Source organism: Solanum verrucosum, unplaced genomic scaffold, assembly GCF_900185275.1.
Source record: "Solanum verrucosum unplaced genomic scaffold, falcon-dt-bn FXZP01000048.1, whole genome shotgun sequence".
Taxonomy (NCBI): Eukaryota; Viridiplantae; Streptophyta; class Magnoliopsida; order Solanales; family Solanaceae; genus Solanum; species Solanum verrucosum.
The window spans coordinates 3,918,418-3,935,212 of record NW_026020157.1 but is presented as its reverse complement, the minus strand read 5'-3'; the positions used below and the strand labels follow the sequence as shown (position 1 = coordinate 3,935,212).

The following is a 16,795-nucleotide window of genomic DNA, read 5'->3' as shown; positions in this document are numbered from 1 at the left end:
ACTATTAAAAATAGCTAGATATTAGTGAATAAGCTAGGCTATAGAGGAGATAAACTTTCCCTCGAACAATTTACCCCAAATCAAGTTGATTTCTCTCGAACATCAACAAGCATGCAAAATAAGAACAACCCACACCTTAGTCCATTCACTCTCTCGAGCTGAATGTGTGAGATTGGGTTTAGGATTCACTCTCTCGAACGGAACCCAGGTCAACCCAATACCCATAGACCATCAATCAATAAATTTAGTTTTAAAACTTCTCTCTCGAGCAAGCCAAAAACACAAGGGTAGAACTACATTTGTAATTACAATTCTTAAATTAAACCACAATTAATTATTGAACTAACTTCTAAATAGCATTTAAACTAACAATTAGCAATACCCATAAACTAAATCAGCCCATAATCACATAATCACACCCCAAGAATTAGGGTTTTAGCTAGACATCATAAAAAGGTAAAAACTGTTACCAAATTGATTATTCATCAACTGGGTAAGTGTAGATTCGTCCATACAATGCTCCAATTCGAAGAATCTCAAAGACCCACTTCCAATTTCTCAAAAGTGAAAAACTTTAATTCTTCAAAACTTAAGAAAAAACTAGAGAAAATTGTCTCACCAGTTCAGAACTCAAAAATAAACTTAAAATATATGAGCCAAGATTTTAAACTAAATGTTCAAAAATGTATTTATAGTCGCAGAAAATGTGCTGCAAAGAGTCACTTGGTGAAGTAAGTTGAGTTCGCCGAACCACTCGGCGAACCGCCCTTTGGTCATTTACATCGTCCTTCTGCCTTGGCATTCAGCATCTTAAGGTCTGTAACTTTGGGCGATCCAACACTGCATCGCGGAACCACTCGGTGATCCGCCGACTGCTCCTTTCTCTCGCAAACTGGTCTTTCCTTCAGGGCCTGGCACATTGGAACTTTAGGCGGTCATATAGCCATTCGGCGACTCGCTAAGTGGACTTGGTGATCACCAGGCTTGCTTTTCTTCATTCTTTCAGCTCGCTGTGTTTCGTTTTGCAAATTATTATCTTTGTTTTGTTCCTTAATCCATATACCTGGAAATCAAGGTTTTACATCAGTTATAGGCACAAAATAAGCATTTGAGGACACTAAATCTATATAAATAAATCCCTAAATGAGTAAATCTCAGACTCATCAACACCCCCAACTTAAAATTTTGTTTGTCCTCAAGTAAAACTCAAGTTCAGCAGTTCAAAAAAGATTTCTCAAACAGTGCTACAAAAGACTCAATCATGAATGCACACAACAAGACTTAACTTACTCATGCAAGTATCAATTGTGCACTCAAAGATTCAAGTTATGACTCACCATTATCAAAGATTCTCAAATACTTACTTCAAATGCAAGTTCAAGCTCAACAAAGGTACTCAAATGTCCTCACAACAAAGATGATTCCACATTCACACACAATTGTTCAACAATTTATAGTTCCGGAGTCACATACAACTCTCACACTCACAAAGATGAACACATGCATGACTTCACCTATAGGTTTGCCCTTATTTTCCAGCCAACATTTGTTTCAGCTCACTCAAGATCAAAAAGGTCTTTCCAAGACTTGTAACGGGGATGAGTGTAAAGGTATGGTCGTTTAGGCTCAATGGCTGCTATCCTCATGAAATGTGGTATGAACATTACTTTTTTTCCCTTTCTTCAACATTTTCACTCATGCTCAAAGTTCACCCCATTATTCACTTCTCATGGAATATCGGACATCCCATTTCTTTTACAATTTTCACAACTTTATTTCACAACTTTTTCATTCTTTTTGTTTTTTGTTTCTTCGTTTCTTTCTTCTTCTTTTTTTGTATGGAGGGTTTCCATCTTTTTCAAGACCATAAATCAAGGGGGACTTCTTCACACTTCTTGATTTACCTTCTCTTTTCACCACACCCCCAACTTAGGCTTTTGGCCTAAGTTGGCTATTCAAACAAACCACACTTCATGAGGATTATGGGTGAATGGATTAAGAGGGGTTACAATTGCATCAAGTTTCTTCCAAGAAAAGGGTAAGGCTCAAAAAGGGTTCAAGCAAAGTTCATACATCTCACAAGGTTGGCCATAAAAGATGTATATTGTCAAATTATTTCACACTTCAAATTTGTTGCCTAAGATCATTTCAAGAGCTTGCATCACTTTATTCAACCGGGCCAACGGGGCAAATTCTAGGTGTCATTACACAAGGTTCACGATAAGCTCATTACACAAGGCATTTGCACCAATATCAAACAAGACTCCACACTTTCGCTAGTGTGCAATGTTCATCACAAGAGACTCATTCGATAATCGGCTAGTTACAATGACATGCACAAAGTTCACACATTGTCTGTGCAACTTCATTTGGCCTCATCGTAGCCGCGCATTAATTTGTGTTCGATTAAGAACACTATTCAAGTCATCGGTATTGATCATGATCAATACTCAAATTTGCAAAAAAACAACCACAATCACACACAAGAGGTGGCAAAAAAATTTCAGAAGGGTCAAAAACCATTTGCATTCATAATGAGGAGCCACAAGCTCAAACATCTGCAAAATAGAAATCAACAACACAATTTACAGCACAAAAACCCAATAATATATATAAAAGATGGTCACAAGAGGTATGTATGGAAATACCTCACCACACCATAAACAAAAAGGCAGTTGTCCTCAAATGCAACAAAATAGTAAAAGTAAATAAAAATGACACAGAGAGAGGTAAAGAAAGGTCATGTCTACATAGTCGGTCCAACTGTCAGAGCATCAGTGCTCGGTGCAACATCAGCACTACCGGCTATACTAGGGTCAGCCATGGGTGTATCTGCCAATGAGATCTGCACGGCGGAATCCACCATAGCCTCATCAACTATTATAAGGCCCTCATAAGTAGCCTCTTCATAGACACCAAGTTGCTCTTCATCAGTCTCAGCCTTGGACTCTACATCAGCTACATTCTCAACTCGAACCTCATCTTCGATGGTAGCCGGAGGCATATTTGTCTCAGTTGGCATGTCGGGGATTTCCATAGTCCCAAAAATCATGGACATATCTGTGGACTTCAACTGGTCCACGTTCTTTCTCAGCTCAACAATAGCGATCTTAGAGTCGTAACCTCATCAATGGACCCTTAGCCTTGCTCACACACCATTATCCTTGTCGCTAAGGCATCAATGGGCACACTAAGAGGTGACACAACAACAGTGAGGGCCCTCTCAATCATCCCAGGAACTGTGTCCTCAAGCCTGGAGGCATGCCTATCAGCAGAATGGGCTAGATGCCCCATCTGTAGTATCGCAACCTAGGTGAGTGGAGGTCGGGAAGCAGCAGCAGACCTAGGAGGTAGGGGAGTTGTAGAGGAACTGGGAGTCACAGAAGGGACAACACTAGATATACTTGAAGGCCCAGGGGCCGGAGTAGGCAATATTGCCTCTGCAGGTAGTGTCTCAGTATCAACAACCGGGGAAGAATCCATCAGGGCTGCCTTCTTCTTCTTAGCCTTATGTTTCAGGTACTCAGCCTCTATCTACCGAATGTCGGTACAGGAGGTGGGAATCACTTCCACATCCTTCTTCTCATCACGGGGCACTCGGGCCCGTCTACACTATTCGGTGATCAACACCGGGAAAGGGAGAGAGGTTTGGCGCTGCTTGGCCCTCATGGTCATTTCTTGGCCAATGATCATACCCAAATTGATGTGATTCCCTGAAATAATGGACCCAAGACATGCCGCCTTTGTGTGGCGGAGGATAGATTCATTCTGGGACGGCATGATCTTGCTACTAATAAAACCAAACCAGTACCTCGCTACTACATTAAGGTCTTTCTTTTCAATTTGGACTCCAGCCTCGGCCCACCTAAGAGTACCATCAGATAATAGATGAGCTAACCACTTTTTCAGAGTCTCCAATGATTTTTTCTTGACCATGTATTGGTAGTCATCTGAAATGCCTTCAGTACACTCTAGAACTACATTAATATCATCGTTGTCACACTTGACCTTCTTTCCCCTAACGACCACATAATCTACCAGCTTAAATGTGGCAGCTTTCCTCTTCCCTTGTGGTACTAGTGCTCTGTAGGTAGTGTAGAATTCCCGGACCCAATTTGGGATGTAAGGGCCACGGGGTCTAGTGAATATCTAGAACTTGTGGGACTTCAAGCAGCTCCAGATCTCTAGGTATCTATCTATCACTCCATCAGTAGATAGCCTCTTCTCCTCGATAATGGCCCTCAATCCCTTAGTCATCAGTTTGTTCATAGACTTGGGAGGAGGACCTTGTGCAGGTGGTGCTGGGACCACAACCTGATCTGGAACGGGAGAAGAAGTATGAGTCGCAGGCACCCTGATCCTAGATGGATCATGTATCCTCTTATAGCACAGTTTAACACTCTGGGCCATCAGTAGCTCATCATCCTCAGGCTCAGAAATGGTAGCCCGAGGATCCTTGTGCTCACCCTCACTCTCAAAAGTGGTGAGGTGAGTGTCATATATCCCCTCACTATCGGAGCTGACCTCTGGTGATGCAGGAGTAGGTGTCTTGCCTTTCCCATCGTTGGTAGGCAGCTTTGTGGCCTTTGCTTTGGATGCAGTTGCATCCTCATTTATAATAATTCCCTTTGCCCTCTTGCGGGGCGAAATGTCTCTACCTGCCACTTTTGGTCTAGCCATATCTGTAAAACACACCAAAATAAGTTAGAATGATTCAAGAAAAATGCAGAAAATAGCAAGCAGACAAACTCGCCGAACTGATCGATGAGTCGCCGAATCACTTTGGCGAGCCAGATCGGGCTCACCGAAAGGATTGGTGTAAAAAATTTCCAAAAAAATAGTATATCGGCGATGAAAAGGGCCTTTCGGTAAATTTTCAACCTTATTCGGCGAGCACAGACTAGCCCACCGAAAGTTACAGTGTATTTTAGGGGTTAGGAGCGCAGAAAGGGCGATTAAAAAAGATGTTCGGTGAGTCGCCAAATGCACTCGGCGAACTCAGGCTTCTCGCCGAAAGTTACAGAACCTAACTCCACAAAAACATGAAATTAAAGGCGATCTAGGGGGACATTGGCGATCCGCCGAGTGGTTTAGCAAGCTTGGCCCAGCTCGCCAAACTACCCAACGTGTCATTTTCAACCCCAACTTCCAAAATCAACTCGCATCTCCCGAAAATAAAATCAAACCATACACATTCTCAATTAAGCCCAGACCCATTAGACCCATGCTACCGGGGTACTTAGACTTCCCCTGGTTTGGCCAAAATTGGTCTTTGACAACTTTAGCCCTAAAAAATGACGTCAAACGCTCCATTATTGGGCAAAACACGTCATTTAGCACAATTTGGGTTACTCAGACTTCTCCCGAATAGACTCAACAACAATTAAGCACAACCCACAAGATTATGATCAATTTTAAAGCACAAAATTCGAGAAATTAACAATTTAGGCACGATATCAAAATTAAAACAGGCACATAATCACGAATTCAGAGAGGCCCAACACACATCAACACAATTTATAACAATGCAAATGAGGTCAACCACTATTTACGAGTTTGGGGTTCGGAAAACCAACCTTTAATGCCGAATATATGAATCTGTAAAGCTAGGCAGGAAAGAATTCCAATCTGAACACGAGAATGACGACCAAAAAGCAGTAAAAAGCAACAATATGGGAAATATAGAGTATGGGTACGATTGTATGAAGTTAAAAAGTGAGGGAATGTGAAAGAGTTTGAAAGTTTAAACCTTTGACCTTTTAAAACGTTCAGTTCGCGCCCTTTCAGCGATATTATTTTTCCTCACCGAACCACTCTGCGACACACCAAGTGGTTACTTACCCCACTGAGTTTTACAGGACCTCCAGTTAATTTAGGGATCCAAACGGTGAACAAAGTCGGGCTCGCCGACTTGTCCATGGGCCCGCCGAGTTTTACAGACTCTAACCTCGTAATTTCTTGAGTAACGGTGGTCCAAGTCGGGATCGCCGACCTCTTCGACGAGTCGCTGACTGGACATCTTGCTCGCCAACCTGCACTTTTCAAACACATTCTAGACTTTAATTCTCACAATCAACACACGATTATTCCTAAAACAAAAAGAAAGCAAATAAAAACTTGGGTTGCCTCCCAAGCAGCGCCTTAGTTAATGTCGTGGCACGACGCAAGTACCCAATCAAACTTCATTCCTAGGGTTTGCCATAGTGTCACTAGGAAACCCCCCCCCCCCCCTTATTGTCTCGGGTTTAAATGAGATGAGATTTGACCCATTTGGGTCTCCAACTGCTTGATAGAGACGGAATGAGAAGTCATTGTATGGTTAAGGGTCGATACATCTTCCTTCATCTCCTTCAAAATTTTATCGGACTCTTCAACCTTGTTGAGAATACGAGAGAGCATATCCTCAGACCAGCCACCCTCAAAATCTTTGGGCTTTTGACGCTCGTGGGGAGAAACATACCTATCCTTCTCCCCATCTCTTTCCTTCCAAGTGGGGTTACGATCCCTCCACTCTCTATCACGATCTGTCCAGCGCTCGTCCTTCTTCCAACCTTGGTTACCACCCTGCCTTGGGTAGTTAGCACGATAACCTCCTCCTTGCTTGGCTAGGAAGTTCACCTCCTCGTTGTACATCGCTTCAAACTTGGCCTCATTGGGGTTTACACACCCCACCCATAACATTGACACTCCTAGCACCAGCTCCCATGACATTTTTGGCTAAAATGTCAAGTTGGGTCATCATTTTTGCCATGTTTTGGTCCCTCTCTTGATCTTTCTCAAGTTGCTCCTTTGTGAATTTAAAAGTGAGAGAGGAGACCTGATCTTCACGGGTGTACCATGCCCGATTAATTTTGGTCATACCATCCAAGAGCTGGGCTGCTATAATGTAAGGTTGTTATAGCAAACCTCCCAGAGAAAGTTGGTCAGATACTTCCTTGTTCATCGAATCAAGGCTTCGGTAAAAGTATTGCAGCAAAACGTTGTCGGGCAAACCATGAGTTGGGCATTGCAGCACCAACTTCTTAAATCTTAGCCAAGTCTCATGGATTGGCTCACCCTCCAAACGCTTGAAGCTCTGGATGTTGTCCCTAAGTGTCATCATCTTCGAAGGAGGAAAAATCACACTTGGAATGAGGTGAGAAGCTCTTCCCACGAAGTGATAAAATCTCTTAGTAACTCAGCCAACCACTTACATGCTTCTCCCATTAGAGAAAATAGGAACAACCTCAACCGGGCCGACTCTTGGGATCTGTTCTTGAAGGAGAACGGCCCGCAAACATCAACAAAGTTCCTTATATGCTCATAGGGATCCTCATGAGCCAACCCACCAAACAACCCTTTCAATTGCAAGAGCTGCAACATGGTGCTTGTAATGTGGAACACAACGTTCCCTTCAGCTAGAGGCAAGCGAATGGCACCAACCCCACCCACTAGATTAGGGTCATTAACATTCGGCTCATTGACATCATTGAGATTTCTGATGTCATCTTGATGGCCCACTTGGCTACCATTACTTCCGTTGACACTCATCTCCTCTGTTTTAAAAAGCAACACACAAACCAAAACTAAAAGTAAGTAAATTCAACTGTGACTAAAAAGAACAAAATTCAACTTCTCCAAAAGAATCTCAAACCACACCACTCCCCAGCAGCGGTGCCATTTTGATTAACGTTTCAAGGACACTTCATCCAATTTTAAGTTTCAACAATCGCTAGTCAGTATAAAACCCAACTAAGTGAGTTGGGGTCGAATCCCACAGGGAGCGGTACTTGTTTAAGAGTCAATCGGGAAGTATGAGCATGGTCAAATCAGTCATAGGAATAAAATTTATCGAATAAAGACATCATTCAAATCAGGGGGTGACACGAATGTCAAATGGGGGTTTTGGTTTGAAACTATCAACTACGAACAGTGGCAAACAATACGAAATATCAATAATGAGATAGGTTCTTGAGATGTGAATTGATTATAGGCTAATATAGACAAATGGGTAATTGCAACTATTAAAAATAACTAGATATTAGTTAGTAAGCTAGGCTATAGAGGATATAAACCTTCTCTCGAACAATTTACCCCGAATCAAGTTGATTTCTCTCGAACATCAGCAAGCATGCCAAATAAGAACAACCCACACCTTAGTCCATTCACTCTCTCGAGCTGAATGTGTGAGATTGGGTTTAGGATTCACTCTCTCGAGCTGAACCCAGGTCAACCCAATACCCACATACCATCAATCAATAAGTTTAGTTTTAAAACCGAGAGAGAGAGAGAAAGCCAAAAACACAAGGGTAGAACTGCATTTGCAACTACAATTCTTAAATTAAACCATAATTAATGATTGAACTCACTTCTAAATAGCATTTAAACTAACAATTAGCAATACCCATAAACTAAATCAGCCCATAATCACACCCCAAGAATTGGGGTTTTAGCTAGACATCATAAAAAGGTAAAAAACAGTTACCAAATTGATTATTCATTTACTGGGTAAGTATAGATTCGTCCTTACAATTCTCCAATTTGAAGAAACCCACTTCCAATTTCTCAAAAGTGAAAAATTTCAATTCTTCAAAACTTAGGAAAAACTAGAGAAAATTGTCTCACTAGTTTAGAACTCAAAAATAAACTTAAAATATATGAGCTAAGATTTTAAACTAAATGTTCAGAAATATATTTATAGTCGCAGAAAATGTGCTACAAAAAGTCACTCAACGAAGTAAGTCGGGCTCGCCGAACCACTCGGCGAGCCACCTTTTGGTCAATTCCATCGCCTTTTTGCCTTGGCATTCAGCATCCTCAAGGTCTGTAACTTTGGGCGATCCAACACTACATCGCGGAACCACTCGGCGATCCGTCGACTGCTCCTTTCTCTCGCCAACTAGGTTCTTTCCTTCAGGGCTTGGCACACTAGAACTTTAGGCAGTCATATAGCCATTCGGCGACTCGCCAAGTGGACTTGGCGATCACCAAACTTGCTTTTCTTTATTCTTTTAGCTCGCTTTGTTCCTTTTTGCAAATTAGTGTCCTTGCTTTGTTCCTCAATCCATATACCTGGAAATCAAGGGTTTTACATCAATTATAGTCACAAAATAAGCATTTGAGGACACTAAATCTATATAAATAAAGCTCTAAATGAGTCCAAGATTTGGACTAATCAGATGTCAATTTGAATTTTCTATAATTCGTCTTATTATTACAAACTCGTGCATGATGTCCCAGACAATCATGCCAAAGTATGAAAGTATTGGAATTAGTAAACTTCTGATTTACTATAGAATGTGCCTCAATTGCACTAATTCTTGTTCAAGCAAGTCAAAAGATAAAGTATGAGAATTTTTCAATGAAACATGTCTCCCTAGCGACAGTCTTGTTGATACCACGTCCACTACCAAGGGTCGGGACTTTTTCCACGCCTAGCATAGTGGGAATATACATCATTCCCTTTAGAGAATGGATCTGTATGTATTTTTAACATTCATCAAAAGTGTTTCATTCTTTATGAATGGAACACACAATCATCTGAGCATATCATCTTATGATAACTTTAGTACTTCATTTTATATTTATGTGCATTATTCAATCACTTGTCTTCTTTCAGGCATATTATGCACGGTTATCACATTCACTTTAGGGAACGGATGTGTATCTGTAGCATTCATCGAAAGTTCTCATTCTTCATGAATGGAACACATCACCTAAGCATATCATCTTATGATAGTTTTAATATCCCATTTCATGTTTATGTGCATTATTCAATCACTTGTCTTCTTTTAGACATATAATGCATTGCTACCACATTCACTTTAGGAGATGAATCTATATGTGAATCTGTAAGTACATTTCAGACTACGAGAATTCAAGTTAAAATACAAATATTATACTCCATAGGAATTCAAGAATACTAGCAAAAGATTCGTATTGTTTTACCTCTATTGCCACAAACCTCATAAAGAATTTTAAGTAAGTATAAACATATACCTGGCTGATATACATTACGTGCAGGGAGGAATCATTAACTTTTCCCACTACAACCATCTTAATTAACAAAGCAATACATACCTTCAACAATGTTGGTTCTGTCAATCTGGCCACAAACAGGATACTGCGGTTACAAAATTAGAGACTCGTGTTGATAACATGTTATGAAACTATATAAAATAAGAACAAGAATGAAGTAGGGAGAAGAGAGAAGACTTCTTACTCCTCTTGAGGGATATTTAGGGCTTCACAACTCTAATTTACAATGAAGAAAAATTGAAAACCTAGTTTGATCCCAAGTAAAATTTCTAACCATTCCTGAAAGGACTCCACATAATAGACATTTAATACAAATACAGGTCAAAATTTAAGAAGAAAGAAAAAGGGAAAGCCGACCTGGTAGTGATTTGATGAAGTGAATGCGACCAAAAAAGCAGCGCTTTGGTCCCCTCTCCTTCTCTTCCACATTCCTTGTGAAGAGTTCCGCCTACAAATATGGGAAACCTTCCTAAGCTTTCTTCCACCTTCTTCTTCCTCTCATTTTCCTCTTCCTCTTCCTCCTTCAAACTTGCTGACTTTTCTAACTTTATTCTTTGACATTTATAATACAGATCTCTCTTCTTCATTCAATACACACACAATACAATACCAAAATACAAGATTAATAATATTGTTTCTTGCTAACCGTAAACCTTAGTTCATCAGGTAATTTTTTATGGGGTTTCCAATTGAAATTGCTTTTTTTCTTGCTTTTTTTTTTTTTGTTTTTTATTTTCCTTCCTTTTTTTGTTTTTTTTGTTATTCAATCTTTACAGCTCGATAGCTTAAGCAGAGGGAGACATCTGTAGCTTTGCGTGTGTCTCTCTCTTTATGTGTGCATTTTGGGAATATTTTTGATGGGGTTCTATGAATTTATTGTATTTTTTTTTGCTCAAGGCAGCATGGTCTCTGTTTTTCTGTAGTTTTATTTTGGTTTCTTAGTTATCCATTGGGATCTAAGTATCATATGCATTTCTGTTTCATCCCTAATTTGGTTACTCCATGATCCACTTCTGTTATTAATTAGGTGAAATAATTTGATCTGTTTTTTTTTTTCAAGGCAGCATGGTGTTTCATGGAATGCATAATTTTTCCATGTGGATTTATAGTCTGATTTGTGATTTTTTCTTGGTCAGGTTGAATCTTTTATACAAGGAATACTTACTTACATCTATGGTGAGTGCATTAGTCTTGATCTGCACTTCAGTTGGAAGTATAAATATGGTTTCTATTGTGATGATCTTTTTCTTGATCTTTACTGTGTTCAGGGAGAAGCTCCAGCTTTCTTTGCTGATAGTCTCTTGGGAGATTTTCCAAATGGGGTCGATTTGAAATCAAAAGGCCACAAAACAGCTATTTGTATCGGGTCTAAAATTGTATGGTGATTCAACATACTGATTTGATATTCTTCTGTGATGTGCATTCTTTCCAATTTTATATACCCAAATGACTGTATTCAATGAATGAATGTTCTGCCTCCCTATTTTCACCAGTATGTGATTGGCGGGGCTGATCATGAATCGACAGCGGTCATTGGAGTTCAAATCTTTGAGAAATCTAGTGGGGAATGGTGAGTTTCTGTATATCTTGGATCCATTGTGGTTATTATGTATCTTTTAGACAAGATGAACAAAAACTGAAATAAATTGCAGGATAAACCCCACTGTACTGGGTACTAAACCCAAGGTGTCAAATGGCCACTCAGCTGTTCTTTTAAATGGTGATCGTATATTGGTTATTAAGGGAAATTCCAAGTCTGATGGATGCTTTTGGTTTCTTGAGGTTGGTTAATTTATGCCCTTTAGATAATTAAACGTTCTTATTATGTCTGTTAAACTTGGAAGTCATGATCTCATGCTGAATCTGTGTTGATTGCTCAGATCAGCATTCCTCCAAATGTTTAATTAGAGATACCGGTGGGTGTAATATCCATCCTTATTAGAAAAAAAGTAAAAAAATGTGATTATTGAGAGACACTCAACGTTTTGAATGTTATTTAGTACCCTTGAATGAGTTAATTTGCTGGCACTCACTTTTTCCAAGTTATGCTAAAAATTGTTACATACTTTTTGTAGGTGGGCACCCCATTTATAAGAGAACAGGAAAAGACACATGGGAATGAGGTGGTTGCCTGGAGTAAGGGAGTTTTAGGTAATGTGGAGAAGCCTATTGTCATCAGTGGCCCTTCTGGAGTGGGGAAGGGTACCTTGATATCTGAACTAATGAAAGAGTTCCCATCTATGTTTGGATTTTCTGTGAGCCACACAACCCGGGCACCAAGAGAAAAAGAGCAGAATGGATTTCATTACCATTTCAGTGACCGCAGTGTAATGGAGAGAGAGATAAAGGATGGGAAATTCCTGGAGTTTGCTTCTGTTCATGGTAATCTTTATGGAACCAGTGTCGAAGCAGTTGAGGTGGTTGCTGATGCTGGCAAGGTATCGTCGCTTCATGCTATCAATTCTTAATTCAAAATATTGGTATTGTTATTTCCTACATATTGGACCAATGGTGCGTGACTGAAATTGTTGTTAATTTGCACCCAAGTGATCATCATCTTTAAGAAGTTTTATACAACTTTTCTTCCAAAAAGAATAATACTATATTATTTTGGGAGTTCAAACATTTTCTTTGTTCCAATTTTTTAAAATATTATTTGAAGTATACAAAAATGAGATTAAACTTATCTTCATGTAGTTTCATTATATATCAGAAATTCATCACAAAAAAAGAAGCATAGACTGTTGTACTCTGAACCCAATCCTTTAGACTTAGGGGGAAAGGCATTTGAAAACATATTTTAATCATCAAAGAGGAAAACGAAAGAATTTTTCTCTCTGGTGCATGCCATGAGAATATATGCAAGTTTCAATTTCGTTACATTCTCTGGGAGAATGGCTCCCTATCTCTTTGTTATGTTCTGATGAAAAATAGTTTCTGTGACATTGTAAAAAAATGAACTTTGCACCTAAGTCGTCCCAAAGCTAGTTCATTAAGTGAACTGAAAGACCATATAAAGAGACTACCTAAGTTGCTTGGACTCAGGTGCGGGTGTTTGATACGGGTGCAGATCTAGAGGTTGAATCCTTCATGATCTAATTTTTAAGATTCAGGGATATGGGTCCATAAATGGATATGGGTATGGGGATTCACCTTAAAATAACTAAAGTATCTAAAAATAGAGTTATACAACTTAAATTATGAGATATTATGTGGAGAACCTGAGGAGAATCCTGATAAACTTGCAAAAAATGACGATCTGGATGTAGTAGTAATAAGTTTGAACTCTACTTGGGTCTTACATTGACTTGTTAATGGCACACATGGGCCAAATTATGCATTAGCATATTGATAGATCCTTCTATTGCAAATTTGTCAAGCTTTTATTTTTGTATGATTGTGCAGAGATGCATCCTCGATATTGATGTTCAAGGTGCAAGGTCTGTGAGAGCTAGCTCTCTTGATGCTATTTTCATTTTTATATCTCCACCATCATTTGAAGAACTTGAGAAGCGCCTTCGTGCAAGGTAGGCTGGTTGAGAATGTTAAGTATCTTCATATTGCCCAGGTTCAATAGGTTATTAAATTGTTGTCAATCTGTTGAACAGAGCAACTGAGACTGAAGAGCAAATCCAAAAGCGTCTCCGAAATGCTAGGGCGGAACTTGAACAAGGAAAATCATCAGGCCTCTTTGATCATATTTTGGTGAACGATGACCTAGAAAGTTGTTATGAGAATCTTAAGGTAAGCTTTGCTCCTCTCATTGTAATATTTCTTAAGAGTTGTAAGGTTCTAGTTATAATATTTCTTGTATATCTATATGTCCAATGATCAAGTACTGCATTTAGTGACACTACATGATGTAACTTTCTATTTATGTAGAACATCTTGGGTCTCACTGAAGGTGTGAAGACTGCTCATAAAACATGTAAGTTATGACCGCATAGCTTGTCCTACAGTTCTTACCTTGATTCTATCAGGCAATTGTATGCTATAATGATTTGATGAACTTCTCATAAATGCAGATCCAGAATTAGTCGACTTGCCTGTTGAACATTTAGTCTCGAAGATTGATCAGAAGATTTTAATTAACTGTGGTGCTGGAGAATATCAAAAGGCATCAGATAACATGTATGTGATTTGCCTAATCCATTTCCTTTTGTGTACACAGTCCATATTAGAATTCTGGCATCTGATACCTTTGGCGCAGGTATGTTCTGGACTTGTCTTTGCTCAAAGGAGGGGCCCCAGGACGGACACGAGGACTAAATCTATTTGTCACCAATCCTTCCACTGATAGAGTAAATGGCGACAATCAGCTGAGCTAACCTACCACCCCTGGTTTCAATAATTGTTTTTCACTTCTTACATCTCTATAGGGTCGAGCCCTTGAAGAGAACCACAATTTGACTACGTGATATCTTACTTGGATAGCTTGAACTGTTTAGTCCCTAATACAGCTATTAAACGAGAAATGATTTCTAATTGATTCGAAAATTGTAGGTTAGCAGCCTGAACTATTGAAAGCCTAAGATATGTAACTGTTCTACTCAATGATTACATAGAGCAAGAATGAGTATGTTGGATGTAATTCTTTCAGCTTTTTCTATAGCTTATTCATATATCTTTTTTTCAACACTGGTTGCTTCTCTTTATTTCATTGTTTCCCGTGCAATCCCGGGGGATAGAATTAGAATTAGGTATTTTTGCTCGCTCTAAATTCTTCACTCTAAGTGAAACATTTCATTTAGATGCAACCGGCAGTTGGATTGTACTCAATGAATCCACTTAGTCGGAATTTGATGCACCATCATGGTACTTTCTGTCAATTACATGGATAGAACTACTTTCCCTCTGCAATAACGCCATATTTGGATCTTTTAGATATTGAAGTTGTGCCCACCCATTATATAGCCCCGAGCATTAACATGCAATCACATCATTTTGAAAATTTATCAACGCAACAGGTAAAAATGAACGGAAGGAATATTATTATTGGTGGCTCACATGGTCATGAACGTTGTTGATATGGCGGGAAAAAAGTGAGTAAACGAAGAATTGACAAGTAGAAGTTGTTTTTGCCACTTGTTTGACCATACCTTTGTACCCATTTGACAAGTTATATGATTGGCCACAAGGTGTCACATGGTAATGGTCCACTTGAAGTAGAGCATTGAAATTGTGAATAGGTCAAGTCAAAAATACTAAGCCAAGTGGGTCAGGGAGGCCACGTTAAAAGTTTGCCTATGTTGCTTCCTCTTTCGCCATCCCTAAATAAACAAGAGTGTCACGCCACAATATAAAGGACAACAAACACAGCATTTCAATAACATTCCGAGACCTAATTCTAAATTGAAATAGTATTACCTTGTTGCAGTGCCTGAAATTTGTACAAGACACCAAAAAGTAAATTTGGTCTTTTTGTAAACAGACAACAATAGATTTTACATAATAGAGAAAGTTTGATCTTTTGGGAGATTCAAGAATATTCAATAATAACAGAAAAAAAAATAGTGAAAAAGGAATTAAAAAAAAAGGTAAATAAAGGAATAATAATGTGGATTCATGCTAATCGTCAAGATATAAATGAGACAACAAAATAGATAGTTATATAAGTGATATTACAATTACCTAAGAACTATTTCATTTTTCAATTATTACAACAATCTCCACATTAGCTAAGGTAAAGAATTATTATATTTCTATCCTAAGTTATTGCTTCAGCAGACATATAAGGTATAATATTATAAGAGATAAAATGCAAGACTATTTTATCCCATATTTGGTTGAGGTATTAGGCAATCTAGAGATTATTTATCCCACCAACTATATCTTAGTGATGAGATAACTTATCTCATATATATGGTGAAATAACTTATTTCGAAATAACTAATTCCGATTTAACTTATTCTTAACCAAATGAAGATGTATCTTTTAAGGAAAAAGGGAAAGAGAGGAGCTACTTATTAAAAGCCGTGCTGCATTTTTCAAAAGTACTGAGCCCACAAGTGGAAGAAATAAGAAACTAAAACTTTGCATAAATCATGTCAGTGTGTGTGGTGGAGTAGGACCCTTAAACATGAGAGCATACGCATAAAATCTGCCAAGTTGACAAGTTGGCTGCCATTTTTTATTCGCCAAAAGATCATTTTAGGGACTCTAAAAATCTTGAGTTTGATTGAGCTGAGCAATTTGTGCTAGTCTACTGGTAATTTGCCCTACATCATGGAATCAAATAGTAACTTTTATTCAAGGGGAGAAACCGTATAGGGGTGGGACTTGGGAGGGTTATTCTATTAACAAAGTGATGTAGGATTTATTTAGGTTTCCAAATGGACGGATTGGATTAAATTTGAGTGAGTTGAAAATGGGTTAACATAAAATGGTGTCGACATCCAATTTTGACTGACCTATAACCCATTTTTCGGATTGCTATTCAATTAGATATATATTTTGAAACTTATTTATTTTATCGTATGCTTAAGTTGATATTTAGTTCAATATTTATAATCTTTCAGATTTATCATTAAAATTACTATTATTGTTATCATTAATTTATGTGCAAACTACATAAATTCACTAGTTTAGATTCTAATTACTAAGATTCTCGATAGTTTCTATCATATTTTGTGCTTAGGATACATGACTCTGAATTCACGAGATACATGTAACTGTAGAATTTTAAAATCGAGTACATATTTTATTTATTTAAATTTATTGTTATAATATATTTCCTTAATTAGAGGAGTAATTGAGGATTTTCAAAATACATAGACAA

At 38.5% G+C, this 16,795-nt stretch overlaps 1 protein-coding gene across 4 annotated transcripts; it reads left to right on the top strand.

The window, feature by feature from the left end:
• The first annotated feature begins 10,369 nt into the window (after positions 1–10,369).
• Positions 10,370–14,650, top strand: LOC125828379 (guanylate kinase 2-like). 4 transcript variants are annotated; one of them, XM_049507695.1, is made up of 11 exons: positions 10,370–10,683; positions 11,154–11,193; positions 11,286–11,393; positions 11,511–11,587; positions 11,670–11,799; positions 12,093–12,455; positions 13,423–13,544; positions 13,626–13,761; positions 13,900–13,945; positions 14,043–14,148; positions 14,228–14,650. In XM_049507695.1, exons 2-11 carry the CDS (start codon positions 11,191–11,193, stop codon positions 14,343–14,345), a joined length of 1,209 nt encoding a protein of 402 aa, XP_049363652.1. In that variant the 5' UTR covers positions 10,370–10,683; positions 11,154–11,190; the 3' UTR covers positions 14,346–14,650. The 4 variants fall into 4 exon arrangements, 3 of the variants coding, with proteins under 3 accessions (XP_049363652.1, XP_049363653.1, XP_049363651.1); XM_049507696.1 differs by lacking the exon at positions 10,370–10,683 and adding an exon at positions 10,927–11,044; XM_049507694.1 differs by lacking the exon at positions 10,370–10,683 and having other exon boundaries at positions 11,088–11,193.
• Positions 14,651–16,795: the final 2,145 nt, after the last annotated feature.